Here is a 23,711-nt window from a genome sequence, read left to right on the forward strand (position 1 = left end):
CATCACCCCTCCGTTCCCACCACGGTCCCTACACCTTCAGTGTACTGAGGGGAGACAGCCTCTCGTCACCAACGCTTCCCCAGCACTGTGCCCGCCCCCGCTACCTCCCACCCAGTGGACAGGGATGGGTGTCAGCATGCTGCCACCTCCTCAGCCCCTCTGGGGATATTGTTCCACCACCCCCACTCAGCCCTTCTCTTTCAAAGTGCATGCAATCTAGTACTTCCCCCTTCCTGAACTCCTGGTCTGCTTCCCACCCTCTGGGCCACTGCGCTTTGTTTAGGGACTTCGAACCTCGCGGACTTCTTCTCTGTCCCTTTCTCTGACATCCACTTCCAGGCTTCTGGCATCTAGATAAGTTTCTTTGTCCACGTAATTACTTGACTTAAACCTCAGTGACTTGTATTTTGACTCTGTGTTAGACACCCATGTGCCTCACTTCCTCTCCTGTGAATGAGCTCTCTCTTGAATCTCTAACTCTGAAGTTCCTGTTGACCCCAGCTGTCTACACCCACCTCCCTTTGTCCAGCCCATCTGTGGAGCCTGCTCTTTATCCTTGGTGTGACTGCAAGTTTTATGATCCCTTCCATTCCCTCTAATCCTCTGGTAAGCTGTTCTCTCCAGCCAGTCTCCCTGTCCAGTCTGAACCCCATGACCCACCATGCAAACTCAGCTGGAACTGGGAACCTTACGACCTCTCTCACTCCTCGGCATTGCATGTTGTTTTGAGCTCCTGAGGACGCTCATTCTCCCACGTGTTCCTCTCGCATGCCTTCTCCTCCCCAAAGCCTTCCCTTCCGGCCCTGAAGCTGAGGGGAGGGCTCTTTCACTCGAACGCCAGTACCATTTGTGCCTCTTTTATGGAACTCCATTCTAACTCGGCCACATACCTGTCCTGCCTCCTCAGAGGGTGAGCTCCAGGGTAGTGACAGCTCCAGCCACGTTTCCCCAGTGCCCAGCCGTCATGTTTGTGGACTAGCCTGTGATGGCTTAATTTGGTGAATGGATAATTTCTGCTTTGGCAAGAGACAGCTTCATCCCCTTGGGCTGATAGTACCCAGAGCAATGTGTCTTTCCAGAACAGGAGAAAAGAAGTAGAGAAAAAGAATAAAGCCCAGCAGGAAGGTATACATACATTTTTTAAAGGAACATGTCAGTGCCAGGTTGTGGGCAGATACAGCTGGGAAATGCTTCCTCCCAAGCTGCCAGTGAAATTCTAGCATTCAGGGACTCCAGTGGTAAACAGGCTTATTTTGGCAGTGACCGTACATCTCGGTGTCAGGTGACAGCCTTGGTAGAAAGATGTGAAAACATGGCGTCTATGCTGAAAGGAGAGAAATTGCATTTGTTTTTTTGCTTGCGTAGGAGGATAGGCTTTCCTTATGGAGCCGGTCTTGTGCAGCCAGCTTTAGAAGCAAAACTGCAGATGCACCCATAGAAATAATCTGAGGCCCTGCTGCCAGAAAACAACGACGTGTCACACAAGCTGATGCCAACATCCTGCCTGTGCAAACACCTGGGACGCACATGCTGGGCTTTGCTTCCTTCTGCCTGGGAAGTGCAAGCACATGCTATCTGTTGCTGAGAGGCGCTGTGGCAGCAGGGACAGGGCAGCCCAGCAATTTAGGTAAATAATCACCGCCTAGATCGGTCAGCCTTTGGTGATGGTGCCTCTGTCTCCTCACCGGGGTGGGTGGGTCAGTCTTTGAGAGGCCAAGACCAATGATTAAGAGCCAGCACAGCTGAAGACAGCACCAGCTTCACTGGCCACTCAGAGCCTGGAAACAACACTGCGCACCGAGAGCTCACAATAAAGGAGCACGCATTCTCCAGTGCACAGTGAACAAGGCGGCCTTCCCACAACTAGCTCCAGGGGATGTGCCAGACATCCATTTCTGCGCCCAAGATCATTGGTCATTAAGGGTTCTCTGTCCTGTCTGCAGATGTAGGCTCTCCTGGGCAGGATCTTCCTTTCTAAAGCCCTCTTGTGAGTAAAATAAGATTTTTAAAACCATGGTGTGTGATCAGCCTCAGTGAGTGGCTCTCGCCTGTAATCCCAGCACTTTGGGAGGCCGAGGCGGGACAACTGCTTAAGGCCAGGAGTTCAAGACCGTCTTGGGCGATAGGGCGAGACCGTCTCTACAACAACTACAAAAATTATCTGAGTGTGGTGGCATGTGCCTGTAGTCCCAGATAGTCAGGAGGCTGAAGCTAGGGGATCATTTGAGCCTTGGAGTTTGAGGCTGCAGTGAGCCGTGATTGTACCACTGCAATCCAGCCTAGATGACAGAGCGAGCCTCTCATAAACCAAAACCAAAATAAAAATGTATGGCGCATGGAGGACTTTCAGGAGCCATAGAAGCCTACTGTGCTTGCCGTCCTCCACATGCCCTTCAGATCCACCCTGCGGCCTGGGAGGCTGAGCGTCTGGTACTGCCACACTGAGTTCTCTTCCTTTCTGCTTCCTTTTGGGATCAGCCAAGGGGGACCCCAGCGAGGGACTATAGGGCATTCCTCCTTCTCCCTAGGCCATGGTTTTGGCAGCACTCCTCTGCTGTGGCAGCTCCCGCCAGGTTCTAGGAACTGTCCCTCCCCTGCCTCCTCTAGCCCAGGTGGCTGCTTTGTAGTCCACCTTCTTTGTCTGTGCCCTTAACCCTGCCCCACCTCTGCAGAGTTTTCATTGAGCTTTTCACTAAGACCTTGGGAGCTGTTTCCTGCTCAGGCTCTGATGAACTGTCCGACTGCTATGGGCCCTTTGTCCACCAAACCATATCAGATCACCAAGTACGATTCTCAAGAGCACCATGTTTTTACACGTTGTGTTTATATGTAGTTTTGTGGTGAAACCGTCTAATTCCTTCTGACAGTGGCTTTGATCCAAAAAGCCTCCAGCTGGGCTTCGCTGGTCACAAGATGGCCTTCATAGGTCCTGCTCAGGATTAAAGAGAAGGCAGTAGGGAGGCGTTTTTCCTTCTAAATTCATGTCTTGGTTCATGGTCTTCCTCCTTCCTTTGTCCCAACACAGTCCCTTGCCTATTTAAGGGGCATCTGTGTCTTTTCCTATATTGAGTTCAGGCAGATCACAGTGCGTAGCTGGCTGGGCACAGCAGTAACACTCCGCAGTGCCTTTCCCTTCTGGTCAGCAGGCCCTTCCTGCACTCCTCTGGGAGGAACGGTGCTTTTGTGTACTTGACCACTCCTTCTCAGCTTTGGGTGACACTCCCACCCTTGGGTCTTTTCTGCCTGTGGAAGTGGGGCTTCTCTGGTTGTGTCTGGAGAGCCTCCCACCTTTGGATTCTGTGCCGTATGCAGGAACCCCAGAGCCCCAGCTGAGGAGCAGTCAGCCCTGCCTGGGGGTCCTGAGTTGCATACCCCTGCCAGCACTACCCAGGTTCCATATCGACTTGCTTTCTGCACTTCTAGATTTGGGCTCCACTGAAGTCCATCCTGCCATCCACCCTATTTTCTAGAGAATCATAGGGGTTTTTTTGGTTTGTTCGAGATAGAGTCTTGCTGTCACCTGGGCTGGAGTGCAGTGGCACAGTCTCAGCTCACTGCAGTCTCTGCCTCCTGGGTTTAAGCGATTTTCACAACGCAGCCTCCAGAGTAGCTGGGATTACAGGCGCGCACCACCATGCCTGGCTAATTTTTGTATTTTTGGTAGAGATGGGGTTTCGCCATGTTGCCCAGGCTGGTCTCAAGCTGGACTCAAGTGATCCACCTGCCTTGGCCTCCCAAAGTGCTGGGGCTACGGGTGTGAGCCACAGTGCCTGGCCACAAATCATCAGTTGTATACAGTGCTCCCCTCGCTGCTTCCAGGGCCACTCCCTCTAGTGCTGAGACTGCTGAAGCCCATGGAGTGTAAACGATGACTGCCACTTCAGTGTGGGGAGTCTGACTGTCCACGTGTAGAAAATCCTGTGCTGTCAGGGCTCACTTAAAACATGCCCATAATGGTGACATCTATCAGAATCCAGAGGTCGGTGGCAAAAAGCTTTCAATTTGGGGCCAAATTACAAGTCATTAATAAGATAAGTTACTAGGATTAGCTCTGGAAAGGTTGAGTAGGGGCTGGAAAAGAAGCATCTGAAACCAAAGGTTTCTGGTAAGTAGCAACTCACATTTACGTTTGAACTTTCATTTAAGGTTTCACACTCTTTTTCAGGAAGAAGGAGGAATTACGTAACTCTGAAAGCAACAATCTCAAACTTACAGCAACAGATGGTACAGATATTTTATTTTCTCAGAGCAGACATTGGGCCTAGGCTACGGCTGTCCCCATAGCTCCCCTCCTGTCACGAGATGCAAAGCTCACTTCTGGGGCACACCTGTCTCCAGCGGGAGGTACAGGCAAAGGCCACTGTGTAAGGAGGCAAAGCTCACCCTTACGGTCTGAAGGATCTCCAACAAGCATATTCTGGATAGAGCTCTGCCAGGGAGCTTTCTACAAGGTCTCACTGGAGCGGAGGCTTGGTGCCAGGTCCAAGTGCAAGCTTTCTTCCCATCACAGCCTCCGAGCCTTCCTGGGACGGCAGCCGTTGTGCGGGATGGGGGTGTTGTCTGTGATTGAGATCACTTCCAGGCCCCCCATGGTCAGTCCATGGATGGCAGACTGGAAGGAGCAGAAGGAAAAGTGGAATGACATGGTCCCAAAAATGATGATCCAGTGTCTCCAGACAGGGTTCAGAGACGGATGGAGTAGGGTGGGGAAAGGAAGGGAAGGGAGGTGCCCACTGGCTTTGACACCTGTAATCCCAATCCTGTTCTACTGTCACAAAGGTCTCTACCCAAACCCCTTAACCAGGTTCTCAACACTGTCCCCCTCTCAAATCATACCCACCACTTTCCACCTTGTGCTTTACAATCTGAGAACAAAGACTTCTTGTAGACCTTGGCACACCTTGGCTATCACACTTCTGTAGCTTACTTAGGCAGTTTTCTCTGCCTGCAACGTCCCCCACCACCTGCTATGCCTCCACCTCCCTAATACCTCATTATTCCTGCCAAGTCGGAGATGTCACCTCTTTGAGGAAGCTACAGATTATCTGTGCTAATGATCATCAGGAAAGATTATCCCTGCTAGGTTCAGGATCCCCTGATGGGCCCCCAGCACTCTGGGGACATGCTTTACCACTGCATTCACGAGTCTGTCCGGAGGGATTTGTTTGTGACAGTTGCCCCAGGAACCACCTTCCCATTCCCAGTGCCTGGCACACAGCAGACACTCAGTAAGTGTCTGATGAACTACACTAAGTGATCTGGGCTTGCTCTGAGGGGCCTAGTCCATTACAGAAACAACAGACGGGAGCTTCAGGCAATCATGAAAATCTGCTAAAGGGTGTTTTCTCCTCTCTCTCTCCTCTTCTCTCAGGCCCCAAATTCTCTTAGTAACTAGGAGGCACATGCACTATGGAAATCACTGTGACTTACCAAGCGTCCTGGCCCCAGGCCTTTCACCACAACTCGGATGTGGGTCACACCCTTTTGTATAGCTTTCTGGAGAGAAGCAGTGAGTGGTTAGTGCCCCGGAGAGAGAACTACTGCATCCACATCTCTTGCTACTGCCTCCTAGAGCAGGAGGGGTACGAGCTCAGGGAAAGGGCACCCAGAGAAGTAAACAGGGAGGCAAAGGGCAGATGGTCACAGTGGAGGACAGGTACCAGCAGAGACCACAGAACTTGGCAGGTTACAGAATTTGTGTGACTGTGATCCGTTAGCCTAGGACAGCACTGCCACCTAATGGAGATTTCTAAATATTGCTCAGGTTTTTCTCAAGTGGCTAAAGGCAGAATTTCAGACCAAGAGGTGCCACCCTAGGCTTCAAGGCTGAACCTAAATACCCACTTCAAAAGTGTTAGATCTGTCCATGGTTGGGCATTTACAGTTTTGATTTTTGATTGTAGTACATGCAGTCAATATTTTGGGGTGCCTTGCCTTGTTTGAAGGTCAAGGTTTTCATTCAGGAAATATATCTGAGCGTCTTTAGAAGATTCAAGATAATGACAGTAAAGTGTCTGGCACATTTACATGCTCAATAAATATACCAATAGCAGCACCTTGCCAATTTGCTTCTAAAAAAGGTCTACAGCAGTTCACACTGGTATCGTATGAGTCCTCATCATGCTACATCCTCTCCAAATAGACTATCATATCTCCCCCGACCCCAAACCATGGGTCTTTATTTTTATTTTTGGAGACAGCGTCCCTCTTTGTTGCCCAGGCATCAGTGCAGTGGTGAGATCATAGCTCACTGCAGCCTCAAACTCCTGGGCTCAAGCCATCCAGCTTCAGCCTCCCAAGTTGCTGGAACTACAGGCATGTGCCACCACACCTGGCTAATGGTTTGTAAATTGAGGGGTCTTTGGTTCTCAAACCTTTGGTATCTTGGCTCTTACATCCTAGAATGAACCAACAGGGGCTTTGCCTCTAATGAAGCTAAGAGAAAAAAACCAGAGGAGCCTTTCACATAAACCTTTTGAAACCAATGCTCCAATGTCAGGGCATCTAAACTGCCATGACAAAGCCTTGCTTCTGAATGGGTAGTATAATGAGGATTCTCCACTCAGTGATGAGCCGTGCAGAAAGCACAGCACACTACAGAGAGAAGCCTACGGAACACACTCACCGCCGCTGCGGCTATGCCTGCTGTCTGTGCTGCGATGCCGGTGCCCTTCCTGGCATTCCGAAATCCCTCTGTGCCACAGGAAGCATGGGCAAGGGGCTGGTTACTGGCAGAGAATACCTGGATCTGTGTGCTGAGAAACGTAGAAGCATATAGGATATGACTCTTCTGCAGAGAAATAAGAGAGTGCTTATCTAAGCTCCTAGAAACCTGGGAAAAAGGAATTCATTTGCTTCCCCTTGGAGCTTATGAGATGAACATGTTTTGAACTCCTACAGGAAGTGTCGGGAAAGGTCAGAATTCTCCCCTAAGCCTACTTGAAAACTGGTAAGTCACATAATCTAAAGAGTGCTCTATAATCCAGAGTAGTTAGTTACGTATCATCCAGAAGAAGGGTGGCATGCATTTCTCCTAGGGTTCCCCGCTGCAGCCAGTATTTAAATTAGATAAAGGCCTTAGTCTCATTTCCACCCCACCCCCCAAAGAAATGCGGTATTTCACATCAGGTAATTTTAAAATGACTTTCTTGGGGAAAGTTTTAACTTTACACAAAAGTGAAGAGAAAAACATGAAATCTGATGGACCCATCATCCAGCTTCAACAATTACCAACCCACCTCCAATTCAGTTTCATCTATAAACCTTGTTCCCATAGCACTCTCCTCACCAAAGGATTATTTTGAAGCAAATCCCAGACTTATCATTTCGTCTGTATCTATTTCAGTATATAGCTCTAAAGGGACTCTTAAAAAAATTACCAATATTACTGTATTGGATACTTTTGACACCATATTCCATGAGCAAAAGTTATTTTAAATAAGTAAAACTTTTTTTCTTTTTTTTGTGAGATAGGGTCTCACTCTGTCACCCAGACTGGAGTGCAGTGACACAATCACAGCTCACTGAAGCCTCCAGCTCCTGGGCTCAAGCCATCCTCCCACCTCAGCCTCCCGAGTAGCTGGGACTACAGGTGTATGCCACCACGCCCAGCTAATTTTTGCATTTTTGTAGATACTGGGTCTCACTATGGTGCTCAGGCTGGTCTTAAACTGGCCTCAAGTGATCCTCCCAAAGTGCTGGGATTACAGATGTGAGCCACTGCACCCACCTACAACTTTTTTCTAATCATCTCTAAAGTTAACATTAATACAATTAAGAATGACTTTAAGAAATCCTCAGATATGCTTTTGATTTGCCCTTTAGTCATCATCATCCTACTTCTGGTCTGGAGAGTTGAGAGCTCACAGAAGAGGGCAGGAGAAGCGACTGAAGGGGAGGCCTGCTGGAGTCAGCCTAGGCTTCGGCCATCTGCTTGTCAGCCTGGCTGTGGCTCTGCCATTCCCCTTACCAGAGTTTATAGGATTTTCCATACTGAACAGATGCATAAGATAATTGCTCGTCTCTGCGACAGCCTAAACAATGCTGTAGAGTAGACCACAGACACTTAAAAAATGCAGAGTTAGCCTATGTCCTTATTAGCCTGAGAGGGGAAGAAAAAGAAATCCAATTGCTGTCACTTTATGTTTATCTGACAGTTGCTGAAATGAATCCTACAGCACTTCATCTGTGCCACACACTTTAGTTCATGACTGTAGTCTCTTGTGGTATTCTCTAAATTGCTGGGTGGGTTTGCTGTGACCAAATGCTGATCTCATTTCCACGTGGGGGCCAACCTGCAAAGCTGTCACCACCAGCAATGCTTCTGTTGCCAGCACAGGATTGGGAATTCCCTTAGGCGCTGTACTCGTCTGTAAGCCACACAAAAACACTAGTCTTGTCACTTTAACCCCCCCATCCACATTTAGCCCTACAAGGTAGAGGCCAGTGCACAGTGGCCCAGAGTGGTGAGTACTTTAAAGGGACATTTATTTAGAGGTTTACATTCTGATTAGTTTACTAATAAATCACATATTAATATTTTGAATCATATCTCTTTTTATGTATGTATCATCCATTCCCTATTGGCTACACTTAATAAGCACCTTCATGGTGGGACCATCTGCCCCTAATATACTTCCTCCAACTCTTGAGCAAAACCAGGAAACACTATTCTCAAGGGAAGCAAAGAAATCTTGTAACTGGGATATGCCCACCCTATTTCACATTTTTATGAAACTTGAATAAACTTTGTAAAGACAGCAGGCGGTTCCTCAAGCAAGGAGGAAGACGGTGCCCTACATCAGTGCCATCGTGCAGCACTCAATACCCTCAATTCTACCCCAGGGTGTTCAGGGCCGAGCTCAACTGCTCCTGTGAAGTGGAAAGAATCTCACGCTAGGTCTGCCCTGTGTTCCCTGTCCCACTTACTTGTTGTAGGATGCTTTAATGTGTGCGATTGGGATCTCCTCAAACTTCTTTCCTGCCCACCTCAGAGGGCTCTCCTCTCCTGGAATAGGAGGGTAAATGCTGCAATCAGAAGAAGGATTTTATTTAAAATTATCTCGACTTTTTAAAAATCAAAGAAATACAACACATGGTTAAAAAACAACAGCTCGCCGGGCGCGGTGGCTCAAGCCTGTAATCCCAGCACTTTGGGAGGCCGAGGCGGGTGGATCACGAGGTCAAGAGATCGAGACCATCCTGGTCAACATGGTGAAACCCCGTCTCTACTAAAAATACAAAAAATTAGCTGGGCATGGTGGCGCGTGCCTGTAATCCCAGCAACTCAGGAGGCTGAGGCAGGAGAATTGCCTGAACCCAGGAGGCGGAGGTTGCGGTGAGCCGAGATCGCGCCATTGCACTCCAGCCTGGGTAACATGAGTGAAACTCCGTCTCAAACCCACTAAAAAAAAAAAAAAAAAAAAAACAAAAAAAAAACAACAGCTCTCTGCCCCCTGCTGCTCCTGAAGTGGCTGCCCCTGCCATTCCTTTTCTTCCTTCCGGTGCTACCACTGTATCTGACTGCTGTGCTTATGGGGCTATTTCTTGACTTGCTGACTTCATACACATCTAGGGACTTTCTGCTTTGAGAAGAGATTGTCATTCATACTCCCCGTCTTCCTTGTCCCTGCTAGTACACCTATATAATTATTTTCAGGTCCTTTATAGGTTCCTCTTCCCGCAATTTAAAAAATACAGTCAAACATCTGTTTCTTGTTTCATCAACCATAGACAATATCTAAACTCTACTTTATAAAAAAAGAGACAAAAATAATACTCATATCATTACCATTAAAAAAAAAATCAAAAATCCCCTAGAATAAAGGACAGCAAACTTTTTCTGTAAAGAGCCAGATAGTAAATATATTAGGCTTTGCTGGGCAAGAGCTCTGTCTCAGTTACTATACTTATCCACTATATCACAAAAACAGGTATAGACAACAGTAAATCAATAGGCTGTGTTCCAAAAAATCTTTACCTCCAAAACAGGCAACTGGCCAGATTTACCCAGTGGACCATAGTTTGCCAGCCTCTATCCTAGACCAGTGGTTTTCAACGCAGGATGAACATCGGTCACCTGTGAAGCATACAGATGCTTAAGTTCCACCCTGGTCTTCTGGATGGGATCTGGAAATCAATGTGTCAGATGTCCTAACAGAATCAGATGTGAATACATTGTGTTGAGTTCAGATCTTCCACTCTCTTAGTCTAAGCTATTTTCTGCCTATTTCTAGCTAAGCACTCTTTATTTTCAGATGGTGAAAATTAGGTACCAATAGGGGAATAAGGTTAGCAAGAGAAGCCAAGTGTTGGACCTAGGAGATCTCAGTCTAGAGCTCTGCTCACCAAACTGTGCTTTTTAAAATTTGAACACACACAATCATCTTTCAGCAATGGAACTGGAAACAAACTTGCTGTTCCACTAGGCCTACACACACAAATCAGATGCATGTTTGTACCCACTACAGCCACTTGAAATTCAATGGATTCCATTTTAGAAATTACATTATGATCTGAGGACTACTCTCATCCCAGCCCTTCCTGCTTTTCTAGAGATATTTTAAAAAGCAAAGCAAAAACACAATGGGATTCAAAGGTTACTTTCCTGTGGGTTTGACCTTAGCAGTGATTAGAACGGCCTGGCAATCATACACCATATCCCCAGTTCAATTATCCTTCCATTCCCCTGGATGACTCTTTTATACCTTCTTTTGTCTCCTCTAACCTCCAACTCTCTGTTTCCTCACTGCTGAGCTGATGACCTTTACCAGGGAATAGAAGCAATCAGACTTTCTTCCAGCTCCGACTACTGAACATCTGTGCCCACAGCCTTTGTGCTGTCTTGTTACAGTGCTCCGCTTGTGTATTAGCCCCTGAAGGACACTGTTCCGCAATGTTCCCACTCCAGTGCCACTTGTTCTTTCCCCTCTATACCGCACTACTCCCAATAGCAAAACATACTATGTTCCAAACCAAAATAATAACAAGACCCTCCAAAACCTCTTGAACCCACCTTCCGGCAGCTACTGTCCATTTCTCTATTCCCTTAGAGCAGGGCCCTCTTAAGGAACTTAAAGATACTGACTATACTTGTTGTTTCTTCCTGTCTTCTTCTATTCTCCCTCAATCAGATATTAGCTCCTACCAGTCCACCAAAAATGCTCTCATCTGATTAACTCCACATTGCTAAATCCAATAGGCAATTGTTATTGGTCTACCAACCAGTCACATCCGCAGCATTTGACACAGCTGATCTCCCACCTTGAGCCAAATTAAAAAACAAAGGATCTCTCCTGGTTTTCCTACTATCTCTCTGAAGTTCCTTGCCTCTTCTGTTGGTTCTTCCTCATCTTCCAAATCTCGTAATGTGAGAGTGCTCTAGGGTTCTGGTCCTTGGACCTCTTCATCTACATTTACTCTATTAATGATTTTGTTCTCTCACAGGTTTAAATGTCATCTCTATAATGTCTTCCAACTGCATATCTAGCTAAAGTCTGTCCCTCCATTTCTTTTTTTTTTTTTTTTTTTTTTTGAGACGGAGTTTCGCTCTTGTTACCCAGGCTGGAGTGCAATGGCGCGATCTCGGCTCACCGCAACCTCCGCCTCCCGGGTTCAGGCAATTCTCCTGCCCCAGCCTCCTGAGTTGCTGGGATTACAGGCACGCGCCACCATGCCCAGCTAATTTTTTGTATTTTTAGTAGAGGCGGGGTTTCACCATGTTGACCAGGATGGTCTCGATCTCTTGACCTCGTGATCCACCCGCCTCGGCCTCCCACAGTGCTGGGATTACAGGCTTGAGCCACCGCGCCCGGCCTTGTCCCTCCATTTCTAATGGTCTACGTTGCATCTCCACCTGAATGTGTATTAAGCATCTCAAACTTAACGACCCCCACCCAAATGCCTGCAGTCTTCCCCATCTTAATCAATGACAACTCCATCTTTCCAGTTGTTTAGGCCAAAAAATGTTGGGGTCTTCCTTGGCTCTTCTCTTTTTCTCACACTGTGTATTAACAAATCCTGCTTGTTCTACCTTCAAAATATGTCAGACCATTTATAATACCTCCATGGCAACAACCATGGTCCAAATCACCATCATTTCTTGTCTGGACTATTTCAACAGTCTTCTAACTGCTTACAGGACTCTCCCCAGCTTCCATTCTTGCTCTTCTATGGCTTAATATCCACACAGCAGCCAGAGATTCCCTCATAAGCAAGATCATGCCAATCCTTTATTCAGCACTTTCCAGTGGCCTCCCATCTCATTCAGAGTAAAAGCTGAAGTCCTCACAGTGGTCCACAAAGTCCTACAGAATGTGGCTATGCAGGCCTGCTGGACCTCCACCTCCTCTTGCCAACTGGTATACTCCTACATTTCACTTGTTTTCTATTTACTGTCTTCTACCCACTGTAATTTAAGTTCTATGAGGGCAGGGCTTTTTGTCTGTTTGGTTAGGGATGTAGCCCCAACACTCTGAACAGTGCCTGGCATAGCTGAATAAATGACTACAACAGAATCTTGGTTTAGATCCTTTCAGCAGCTCCTCATTGCCCTCAGTGGGGACGGTGTAAAAACTCCAGTGTGATAGACAAGACCCTAGGCATTCTGATTGCTTCTTGTCTTGTTGGCCTTATCTCCCATCGCATACACACCTGAACACACCATTTTTTTTTTCCACCACATGCCTTTACACAGATGGGTTGCCTCTGTCTCCAGTGACTCACTTCAACTTGTCCAGATGAACTACCATTGACTTCTCAGCTACATGTTCTTTTCTCCATGGTCTTCCCTAATTTCCTCAGGAATGAGACATTTACTTTTTTTTTTTTTTGAGACAGAGTCTCAGTCTGTCACCCTGTCTGGAGTGCAGTCGCGTGATCTTGACTCACTTCAAGAGCCTCTGCCTCCCAGGTTCATGCGATTCTCCTGCCTCGGCCTCCTCGGTAGCTGGGATTACAGGTGCCAGCCACCACGCCTGGCTAATTTTTGTATTTTTAGTGGAGACCAGATTTTGCCATGCTGGCCAGGCTGACCTCGAACACCTGAACTCAAGTGATCCGCCCACCTTGGCCTCCTAAAGTGCTGGGATTAAAGGCACTGCACCCGGCCAGGAGTGAGACACTTATTCTTTCATACTTCCAAGCAATGTTTACCTCCATTCTACTATTGCGCAGATTATGGTGAAAATGTCTGCATGTTTGTCTTCCCTCAAAGGCTGTGAACTACTTGTGGGGAGGAATGATCTTTTGTATTTGTATTCACAGCATGTGGCATGGTGTCTGATACATAGTAGATTCTGGGTCAATGTTTGTTAAATGGATGTGAAGTTAGGATGTGTACAGAGCATACAGACGTGGTGACACTGGTGGGAAGCAAGATGCCAGTTCCTAAGGCTGAGCACAAAACCCATCCTGGACCATGTGTATGAAGCGCAGGAGCGTCTGCTCCATCGCTAGCGCCCTCCACCTCCCCATTTTGTGTTGGAGGCAGGGAAGGTTTGACATGATCTCCATCTCAGAAGGAAAGAACGCTGATATATGTCATGCACATCTCACATTCACGCATTCGTTTAACGAAAGTTCACTGAACATTTATTTACTCTGTGCCATGGCTCACCTGATCCTCACAACCTCTCCCAGCATTATCCGCATTTTTAGATGAGAAAGCTGAGGCTCAGAGATTTATTTGCATAAGGTCCCATGGACAGCAAGTGACAGAGGGTGTCTGGCAAGACTCGGGGGTTGCAGGTCCCCCGAGGGCTGGTCCAAGTGGGGCTCACCTGAAGCTCGTGTGTCTGGGAGCTGCCGTCTTCTCTCCAGCTTCCTGCTTGGCCGCGGCGTCTTGCAGCTGCCGGACGCCTGTGTGGATGGTCCGGGCCGGCGTCCTGGCCACGACCCTGCCAGGAAGAAAAGCTCGGTGAGGGACACGGCCTAACGGTCACTGGGGCTCAAGGGACACGAGTACGAGCGTAGACTTGGAGGTGGCAATGGGCGCGAGGGGGCCAGCCATTGTTACCCAGTCGTCGGGGGCCAAGTCCGCAGGAGCCACGACCCCGCGTTTCTTACAGCCCGCATGACTTCGACTGACCCCGGTCAGCTTCCGTCGGCAGCGTCCGTCATAGCTGCGCCGGCGCCGGTACCATGAGTGCCTGACGGGGAGGGGACAGAAGGGAAAGTCATCTACTCTTGATCATAGCCACTGAATATTTTTCCTTCCCTTTAAATGCTCAATAAGACTTTCGGTGGTGGTTCACCAGGGAATTATCTCCCTTTTTTAATGTTCTGAAATGTTGACTCACCCCTCCATATGCGAATGGTTCGTTCTAGTAGTTCCGGGACTGAGCTCTCCCCATAGTTGGCCGCTCCCGCGCTGCCTTGTGGGAACATGGGGTTGGCTGAAGTTTCCCTGGGAGCCGCGGTACATTGTGGGAGAACAGAAAGATGGCGGCGCCCGTACGGAGGACTCTGTTAGGGGTGGTGGGGGGCTGGCGGCGGTCCGAGAGGCTCTGGGCCGGTAGCCTAGGCTCTCGCAGCCTGGCCCTTGCTGCTGCACCTTCAAGCAGCGGATCCCCATGGCGCCTGTTGGGCGCGTTATGCCTGCAGAGGCCGCCTCTAGTCTCCAAGCCGTTGACCCCATTGCAGGAAGAGATGACGTCTCTATTACAGCAGGTGGGACTGAGATGTCGGGTTCAGAGTGACGTTTATTGTGTGACCTTGAGCAAGTAATTTCACCTCCCTGAACTTCAGTATATGGTACTTACCCGCAGAATGGGCACCTTACTGACTTGGTTTGGTGCATAGATGTTCATCAAAAAGGGATTTCTTTTCATTGGTCGTCTTTATTATCACTTTAGGCAACTCTTTGGAGGGGCTCTACTTATCATTCAACACAGTAGGGATCCTGTGGTGAACAAGAATCGGTCCCTGTCATTAGGAGCTTGCAAATTTGGAGGAACAAAGTCTTTGTGATGGGATGAGTGTTAAGGAAATACAAGAGGCAGCGGGCACATCTGTAAGATGCCTATGATAGGCCTACTCTGTTTAACCTCATGGGGCTATTTGTGTGAAGGGCAAGTGAGGAAACATGGGCGAAAACAGTATAGTACCTGTGAGGGTGTGAAGTCGCTACAGGAAGTGATTGAGGGGTGATATGTTTCTTCAGAATCCGAGACTTTTTTTTGTCTTGGTCAATTGAGAGCTATAAATTTCTCTTCTGTGCTTTTTGCTTGATTTATTCATTTACTCACTCACTTGACGGATACTCATTACTCACCCTACGGATGTTCATTGTGCCCATACTAAGCATCAGAGAGTATGTTAAGTGCTAGAGATGCTGTAATGAGTAAGGCAGAAGTACCTGTGATTCTCAGAGTACTTCAGTCTAGTTAAGTGGAGGGGATCAGTCAGTAACCAAATAATTATACAACTAAATGCAGATCCTGATAAGTGTTAAGTAAAACGCAGGACACTATAAGAGTATTTAACAAATACATCAAATTTTGATTTTATGGTAAGTGTCAAGGAATGTCTCAGGCTTACTGAATGCAGGTTTTTCTCTATATGAGAAATGTCTCTCTGAGACAGGCATATTTAAATTGAAATCAGAAGGATGAGTAGGAATCTCCCAGAAGAAAGAATGTGAGCAAAAACGTAGGAAGAAGGAACAGCCTCCTGAAAGTCCCTGAACAGGAAAGTCCTTGGTGGGTGAGATTCTGATCAAAGACTGACATGACTGGATTGTGGTAAGTAAGCAGGCATTGCCCAACCCAGCTCTCTGTTTTTGTAGCAGTCTTGACCTCCAATGACATTCTAACATTTTTGGCAAATGTAACTCAAGCCCAAAGTTCAGAGGACCATTTTTTCTTCTGTTTCCTTTCCGCATGATGTTTTGATTGTATGTCTGGTTGTGTTGGTTGATAAACTTCTAAGCCTGTCAAGTGTGCCATATCTCTTATTTTATTCTTCCTGGTTTTTCTCCCCCTTTTAATTTTTGCCAGATTAAGGTAGTTTTTTTGCCCTTTTAATTTTCCCAGATTGAGATAGAGAAAAGCCTGTATTCAGACCATGAGCTTCGTGCTCTGGATGAAAGCAAGCGACTGGAAAAGAAGAAAGCTGACCTCTATGATGATGAAGATGAACAGGATATATTGCTGGTGCAGGATCTGGAAGATATGTGGGAACAGAGATTTGCACAGTTCAAACTTGGAGCTCGCGTAACAGGTTTGTGATCCTTTTAGGCCAGCAAGAAGGAAGGGAAAGGGGTATTTGGGTTCCCAAATAAAGGACAGATGCTTAGCCTCCTGCCTGGTGTTTTAAGTAGCAAGTAATTTCAAATTCTTTTCTGTGTTGCTCACATCTACCATAATGTGACTTTTAAAAAGTCTGTTTTGTTTTTGAGTGAGAGGTAAGGGTATTGGAATGCCTTTTTGCTCAATTAAACTTTGTGAATGTTATCTGTGTTTAACTCCAAGTTTGAGACTGAGAGTGGGGCAAATGAAGCCTTTTTCCACTAATTCCTGTGTTTTATGTGAAATCCCTCTTAAAGCGGGAGATTGAGTTCTGTTTTCCTTGTTTCACAGATGAAGACGAAGAACAGAGAAAGTAGGGACGAGTTAAGTCAGTAATCGTATCAAAAACAATGAAGTAGTTGTGTTTGAATTAGTATGGTCATTCTTTTTTGAAGACTCAAAATATGATTTGCTATTCAAAGAAGTTTACCTCTTTATTTCTTACGTTTTAGTTTTCTCAAGATTGTGAGACTCTTCCCTGGAAGAAGTCAGAGTTAGAGAGATAGGGCGGAGGTGTAATTTGGTTCTAAGCTCTTTGAGGGCAAGGACTGTGGATCTTAAAGGAAGATTGTAAAACTCCAGACTTCTTGGTTCTGGTAGATCACAGTCTTCTTGCCTCTTCTGACCCCCTTTTCTGTAGAAGCTGACGAAAAGAATGACCGAACATCCCTGAACCGGAAGCTAGACAGGAACCTTGTTCTGTTAGTCAGAGAGAAGCTTGGAGATGAGGATGTTTGGATGCTGCCCCAGGCAGAATGGCAGCCTGGGGAGACCCTTCGAGGGACAGCTGAACGAACACTAGCCACACTCTCAGGTGAGTTCTCTGCCTTCCTCTAAATCCCACAAAATTCACTTCAGATTTAGCCAGAGGATTTACAGGCTGATTGTGGGGAACTGAATTAAGGGTAGGGGTGGGAAGGTTAATGGAAACTTTGATGTTTATAAAAATTTCAGCTAGAAAAATCCAGGTAAGCATTTCTTTTTTTTAAGGTCAGGTGAGAATCTTTGTTCCACTGAGATTTTAAAATTTAGTACATTGAAAATTGATATTTTTACCATTTTCTCAGCCTGCTTGTCTTCTTATCTTTGCAGCATTGCTTCTTGGGATGACTGCTCATCTATTCACTCAGCTAGAAACCTCAGAATTATACTTGACCTCATTCCTACATCCATCAGTCCTTGAGTCCCTCATGATCTGTTCTAAATAGTCCTCTCTTGGTTCTGACAGCCTTAGCTGTGACCCTCTTCACTTCTCACTAGACTAGGGCTTCTCATCTTTGGCATTATTGATGTTTGGGGCCAGATAATTGTGGGGAGCTATTCTGTACGTTGTAGGATGTTTAGCACTAGCTCTGGCTTCTTCCTACTAGATGCCATTAGCACTACCGCATCCCCCGACCCCACCCCCATGCAACAACCAAAAGTATCTCTAGACATGGCCAGATATTACCCAGGGAGCAAATTACAGTAGTTGAGAAGCACTACACTGAGCTATTGAATTCGATGCCAAGTAAGGTTAACCTTGCTTTTGTGGAGTGCCCTTCAATGCTGCCTAAATGAGCTTTCTGAAACACGAATCCCTTGTCGCTTCTCTGCATAGAATTCTTAAAAGGTTTCCCATAAAAATTCTAACTGTCAAGCATGGCCTGCAAATCTTATTTGCCCCGATCCCAGTCTCATCAGTCTTCTGTCTTGCTGCTCATTAATGTATAATTCAAGTTCTAACTTAACAAACCTTTTGCATTCCTTGAATAAGGTGGTCTTTCATGTGTCTCTGCTTTGGGGTCTGCTGGTCCATGATGAAATGCTTTACTCCTTCCTGGCCTGAGTGCTCAGTTTTTAAGACAGCTTCAGGAAGACAGTGCTACTAGAAGCTCCTTCGCACTTGTATGTATCCTTGTTCCATTTATACAACAACCATCTAGGGTCTCAGTGATGGACTGGACACTACCCTGCTCCCTAGGAGCTTATGTTCTAGTGGAGAATACATTCTTTCACTTAGGTCATTGCACTTTAATTGTTTACTAACACATTTTTCTCCCTAGTCAGAATTTTGACTTTCTTGAACATATGGGCAATATCTATTCCTCTCTATGATCCTAGCTTTCAGTAAAGTACCTGGCACATAGACGTTTGTTGAATGCTGACTAAATGGGTTTGGTGGTGCACAGCCACTTTACCTGCCTGCCCCCCAGCACAAGTACCTGCCAACGAAATGGCAGCAGCCAGTGTGTTCCCTTGATTCTCCCAAGGGGCCTGTGTGGCCTTAAGGAGAGACTTCAAGACAGAATGGAATATGGTGGGAGGGGAGGTTGCTTCTTTCTGAGTTTGCTCAGCCATCAGGCAGGAGTTGGCAGCTGAGTTTCTTGCGAGGATCATTGTGTTCAGGTGCTCAACCTCTCTTAGTGTCAGACATTCACGACTGATCCTTTCTCAGCTCCCACTTTGTTTGCAATGTGGGAAGGGGTTCCAACCCAGCACTGTGCTTCCCTTTAAACATTGCCATTGTAATAAATAAATGGAAATACATCAAATATATTAAAAGGGATTTATGTTTAATAGATACATATAAAATAGTATGTTGACTTATTACAAATTTACTAAACTGACAAATATAAAATGGCAAAGAAAAGGTCAAGCAGTATGAGTATATACTGTGTTTTTAAAAAGTGAAAGTGCACTCCTTTCCTTCCCACTGGCTCCACGCGTCTATTATTGCCGTAAGATGGAATTGCTACAGGTAGAATTAATGGGTCAAAAGTGTCCACACTTCAGTTTTGGTAAGTTGCCCTCCAGAATGTATATAACAATTGATGTTTTTCAGGAGTGGTATATGAGAGTGCCCCTTTGTCTAGACCTCACCAGCAAATGAAATAATCCCTTTTAAAATTTTACCCTCTAGTCAGTCAAAATGATCTCTTTTGAATTAGCATTTTCCTGTTTGCTGGTGAGATTCACCATCTTTTCATATGTTTATTGCTGTTTGTACTTCTTCTTTTGTGAACTGCCTATTTAGATTGTTTGCTTATCTTTGTAATAAGCTGTTTTTCTTTTTAATTTGTTTATGTTTTTAATCCATCTTTTCCAGATTATAGAAAAGTAGCATGCATTTATGGAATTAAGTATAGAAAATTCAGGAAAGTGTAAAGAAATACACCAATACAATTCCACCACTCACAGAGACCCACTGCTAAGGTTTTTTATTGTACATGAGCTCACACTATATATAAATTTTTCATCTAATGCTAGTAGTGGTTTTTTTTTTTTTTTTTTTGAGATGGCATTTTGCTCTTGTTGCCCAGGCTAGAGTGCAATGGCATGATCTCAGCTCACCACAACCTCTGCCTCCTGGGTTCAAGCAATTCTCCTGCCTCAGCCTCCCAAGTAGCTGGGACTGCAGGCATGCACCACCATGCCCGGCTAATGTTTTGTATTTTTAGTAGAGATGAGGTTTCACTGTGTTAGCCAGGATGGTCTTGATCTCTTGACCTCGTGATCCGCCCGCCTTGGCCTCCCAAAGTGCTGGGATTATAGGCATGAGCCACCGCACCTGGCCTAGTGTTGTATTCTTTTTAATATGAGAAAAGCAATTCATGTATGTGGCAAAAAAAAAATTATTGGCGTCTAGTAAATGTAGGGTAAGATGTAATTCTCCCTTTTCAGAGGCAGCCTCCATTAGTAGTGTTTTTCTGTATCTCTTTAGAAATTCTCTATGCATATATAAATGCATAATTGTTTTCTTTTTTCCATATAATGGGAGCATGTATATACACTGGTTTTTTTTTTTTTTTTTTGAGACGGAGTCTTGCTCTTGTTACCCAGACTGGAGTGCAATGGTGCAATCTCGGCTCACTGCAACCTCCGTCTCCTGGGTTCAGGCAATTCTCCTGCCTCAGCCTCCTGAGTAGCTGGGAATACAGGCACGTGCCACCATGTCCAGCTAATTTTTTGTATTTTTAGTAGAGACGGGGTTTCACCGTGTTGACCAGGATGGTCTCGATCTCTTGACCTCGTGATCCACCCGCCTCGGCCTCCCAAAGTGCTGGGATTACAGGCGTGAGCCACCGCGCCCGGCCCTATATACACTGTTATGTGCCTTCCGTTCTTCTCATATACAGCTTTGAAACATCTTTTCAGATCCGCCTGGGAAGACCTGTCTTAAGTTTTTTCAGCACCAGCGTCCTGTTTTATAATATGCATGTGCTACCGTTTGTTTAGCCAGCCTGTTTTCACAAACAAAGCTGCAGTGACTAGCCTTGTCTGCTCATCTTTGCTCACGTGGGCAAATTAGTATATCTGATATGATAAAATTCTAGAAGTGGAGTTGCTGGTTCAATGGGCATGTGCAATGAAATTGATACCTCTTGCCAATTAATAGCTAATGTATAATCCCGCGCAAAAAATATGTGTGAAAGTATAGATTTTTTCCTTATCCTTCATAAGCAGTGTACAGCTGTTTTTGAACTTCACCAATAATGATATATTGTTTTAACTTTATTTCTTTAAATTATTTATTTATTTATTTATTTTTTTGGAGACAGAGTTTCGCTCTTGTTACCCAGGCTGGAGTGCAATGGCGCGATCTCGGCTCACCGCAACCTCCGCCCCCTGGGTTCAGGCAATTCTCCTGCCTCAGCCTCCTGAGTAGCTGGGATTACAGGCACGCACCACCATGCCCAGCTAATTTTTTGTATTTTAGTAGAGACGGGGTTTCACCATGTTGACCAGGATGGTCTCGATCTCTTGACCTCGTGATCCACCTGCCTCAGCTTCCCAAAGTGCTGGGATTACAGGCGTGAGCCACCGCGCCCGGCTCTTTAAATTATTAATAAGATTGAATACCTTTTAATGTATTTATAGGCCAGCGATATTTATTTTCATGTGAGCTTACTGTTCATGTGCTTGGTTCATTTTTCTTTTTAATTTGTTGCTTTTTTTTCCCCCCCTCATTGATTTCTTTCTTTTAGAGATGGAATGTTGCTATCTTGCCCAGACTGGCCTAAAACTCCTGGACTCAAGCAATATTCCTGCCTCAGCTTCCTGAGTATCTGCATTGATTTTTAAGTTCTTCTTACACCTTAAGATATTCCTTTGTTGAATATGTTGAAAGTATTTTTCCTAGTTTGTCATTTTGTCTTTGACTTTTCCTGTACTTCATTTTTCCTTGCAGAAAGATTTAATTTTTATGTAGACAAATATAAATCCTTTCTTTTTTGGGCTTAAAAATTTTGTTTCTTGCTTAGAAAGCCCTTGCCCTCTCAAATAATATTTTAAGATAAAAAAAAAAGTATTCCCCATTTTCTTTTAATGCTCATGTTTTTATTTTAATTAGAAAATACACCCAGCACTTTGGGAGGCTGAGGCAGGCAGATCGCTTGAGGCCAGGAGTTCAAGACCAGCCTGACCAACATGGCAAAACCCTGTCTGTACTAAAAATACAAAGAAAAATATTAGCTGGGTGTGGTGGCACATGCCTAGAATTCTAGCTACTCAGGAGGCTAAGGCTTGAGAATCCTTTGGACCCAGGAGGCGGAGGTTGTAGTGAGGCAGGATTGTACCACTGCACTCCAGCCTGGGTGACGAAGAGAGACTGCCTCAGGAAACAAAATGCAGAAAAGATGGGAAAATATTAAGTGTTCATGAAACAACCATCTAGAATGAACACATTTTTTTATGAGAAATTAAAATATCTTGTTGAATCTTTGATCTGTATGGTAAGAGTTGGAATGTGAGGACTGAGCATGGGATCCAGCTTAGTTTCCCCTGTCTGGCAGCCACTTCTTTAGATGCCAGTTAGTAATTAGTCCATCATTTCCCCATCCTTTGAAACGCTGGATTGGGGTTATTTTTTTTTTTTTTTCTTGAGACGGAGTTTCGCTCTTGTTACCCAGGCTGGAGTGCAATGGCGCGATCTTGGCTCACCGCAACCTCCGCCTCCTGGGTTCAGGCAATTCTCCTGCCTCAGCCTCCTGAGTAGCTGGGACTACAGGCACGCGCCACCATGCCCAGCTAATGTTTTGTATTTTTAGTAGAGACGGGGTTTCACCATGTTGACCAGGATGGTCTCGATCTCTTGACCTCATGATCCATCCGCCTCGGCCTCCCAAAGTGCTGGGATTAAAGGCGTGAGCCACCGCGCCCGGCCTGGATTGGGGTTATTAACTCTCAGCTATGGATTGCAGATATTGTCTACTCATCTGTCTTTGTCTTTAACTTTCTTTATGACTTTGTCATTCGTAGGAGTCAAATCAGGTCCTTTTTAATGCTTTCCACATGACACCCTTTTTAAAGGTGGATGAACTTCGTTTTACAGCCCAAATGTCCTGGTCCTTCACCAACAGATAGTGACCAGGCTGCACATAGGAACTAGGTGCTCTGACTCCCAGGTGTGATTGTAACTGTGTTGCTGACTTCCAGTCTAAAAACAGTAGCTTGGCACATGGGAGTGAGCCCAGTGAACCTGGACTCCATGGGCAAGGAAGCATTTGGACTGAGAGGGGAGGAGGCGCTTTTCAGGAACGGCTCTAGTCCTATTTTTATGGATTGATTTTACCTCAGGGCCAGATCTTGCAGAGAACCCCTATAGTTTTGGTAGCCAGAGTAAACAGATGGCTGTATCTTTACCTTCCAATTGTGATTTTTCTTTTCCTCCCTCTTCAGAAAACAATATGGAAGCCAAGTTCCTGGGAAATGCACCCTGTGGGCACTACAAATTCAAGTTCCCCCAGGCAATGCGGACAGAGAGTAACCTCGGGGCCAAGGTGTTCTTCTTCAAAGCACTGCTGTTAACTGGAGACTTTTCCCAGGCCGGGAAGAAGGGCCAGCATGTGTGGGTCACTAAGGATGAGCTGAGTGACTATTTGAAACCAAAATACCTGGCCCAAGTAAGGAGGTTTCTTTTAGACCTCTGATGGGCCAAGCTGCCTGTGGATGGTGCTCAGATAAGTCTGGGATTAGGACCTCAAGGACATTGTGTGGTTGCCTCGCATTTGCAGGTAATACCTAGCAGCAGGCTAAATTCTGAGAAATAAATGAGTCTATTCCTCTGTTTGTGTCAGCTGATTTGCCCGTTGATGGCTCAGTGAAGAGAGAGCCATCTCTTAGGGTGTCTTTCCATTTGTTCCCAAGGTGATAATTGAGGACTGCATTATATTAGAGTGCATCACTGGCTTACTGGGCCCAGGAAGAAAGAACAGAAGGAAATGAATTGACTTCCCGAAAGCCTTGAGTTCTGTGAAAGCTTCTCTAGGCCCTTGGGAAGAAACTAGTTCTCCTTAGTTTCTTAGCCATTTCCAATTTGTTTTTTTCCCTCCCTCTCCACTTAATATGAAGGTGTTTTAATCTAGCCTGGGAAATAATCCCTCCTTCTTTCCCCCATTTCCTAAAAGCATTTTATTTTAAAAAGAATTTAGTCAGGTCTTACCT

The 23,711-nt window shown here is 45.8% G+C and overlaps 2 protein-coding genes across 3 annotated transcripts; one reads left to right on the forward strand and one right to left on the reverse strand.

Moving 5' to 3' along the window:
- Nucleotides 1-4,217: 4,217 nt before the first annotated feature.
- MRPS11 (mitochondrial ribosomal protein S11) lies at nucleotides 4,218-14,320 on the reverse strand. Of its 2 annotated transcripts, XM_032262470.1 has the most exons (7): nucleotides 14,298-14,320; nucleotides 13,974-14,147; nucleotides 13,779-13,895; nucleotides 8,929-9,027; nucleotides 6,626-6,755; nucleotides 5,431-5,496; nucleotides 4,218-4,612 (listed from the first exon to the last, which is right to left on the reverse strand). In XM_032262470.1, exons 1-7 carry the CDS (start codon nucleotides 14,303-14,305, stop codon nucleotides 4,505-4,507), a joined length of 702 nt encoding a protein of 233 aa, XP_032118361.1. In that variant the 5' UTR covers nucleotides 14,306-14,320; the 3' UTR covers nucleotides 4,218-4,504. The 2 variants fall into 2 exon arrangements, with proteins under 2 accessions (XP_032118361.1, XP_032118362.1); XM_032262471.1 differs by lacking the exon at nucleotides 14,298-14,320 and having other exon boundaries at nucleotides 14,015-14,132.
- Nucleotides 14,321-14,380: 60 nt separating this feature from the next.
- On the forward strand, nucleotides 14,381-23,334 carry MRPL46 (mitochondrial ribosomal protein L46). Its single transcript, XM_032262469.1, has 4 exons — nucleotides 14,381-14,667; nucleotides 16,032-16,218; nucleotides 16,927-17,100; nucleotides 22,947-23,334. The coding sequence occupies exons 1-4, from the start codon at nucleotides 14,440-14,442 to the stop codon at nucleotides 23,195-23,197; spliced, it is 840 nt and encodes a 279-aa protein (XP_032118360.1). The 5' UTR covers nucleotides 14,381-14,439; the 3' UTR covers nucleotides 23,198-23,334.
- Nucleotides 23,335-23,711: the final 377 nt, after the last annotated feature.

The sequence above is a fragment of the Sapajus apella genome, unplaced genomic scaffold, assembly GCF_009761245.1.
Source record: "Sapajus apella isolate SASKATOON/1434 unplaced genomic scaffold, GSC_monkey_1.0 scaffold129, whole genome shotgun sequence".
Taxonomy (NCBI): domain Eukaryota; kingdom Metazoa; phylum Chordata; class Mammalia; order Primates; family Cebidae; genus Sapajus; species Sapajus apella.

Bases quoted from the DNA above. Each gene is read 5' to 3' on its own strand.
- MRPS11 (XM_032262470.1), bottom strand. The intron at 9,028-13,778 runs GTGAGCCCCACT...TTCTGATTGCAG, and splicing joins CCCAGACACACGAGCTTCAG to CATTTACCCTCCTATTCCAG. The intron at 6,756-8,928 runs GTAAGTGGGACA...TACGTTTCTCAG, and splicing joins ATTAAAGCATCCTACAACAA to CACACAGATCCAGGTATTCT.
- MRPL46 (XM_032262469.1), top strand. From the start codon at position 14,440: ATGGCGGCGCCCGTACGGAGGACTCTGTTAGGGGTGGTGGGGGGCTGG. The intron at 14,668-16,031 runs GTGGGACTGAGA...TAATTTTCCCAG, and splicing joins TGACGTCTCTATTACAGCAG to ATTGAGATAGAGAAAAGCCT. The intron at 17,101-22,946 runs GTGAGTTCTCTG...CTCCCTCTTCAG, and splicing joins AACACTAGCCACACTCTCAG to AAAACAATATGGAAGCCAAG.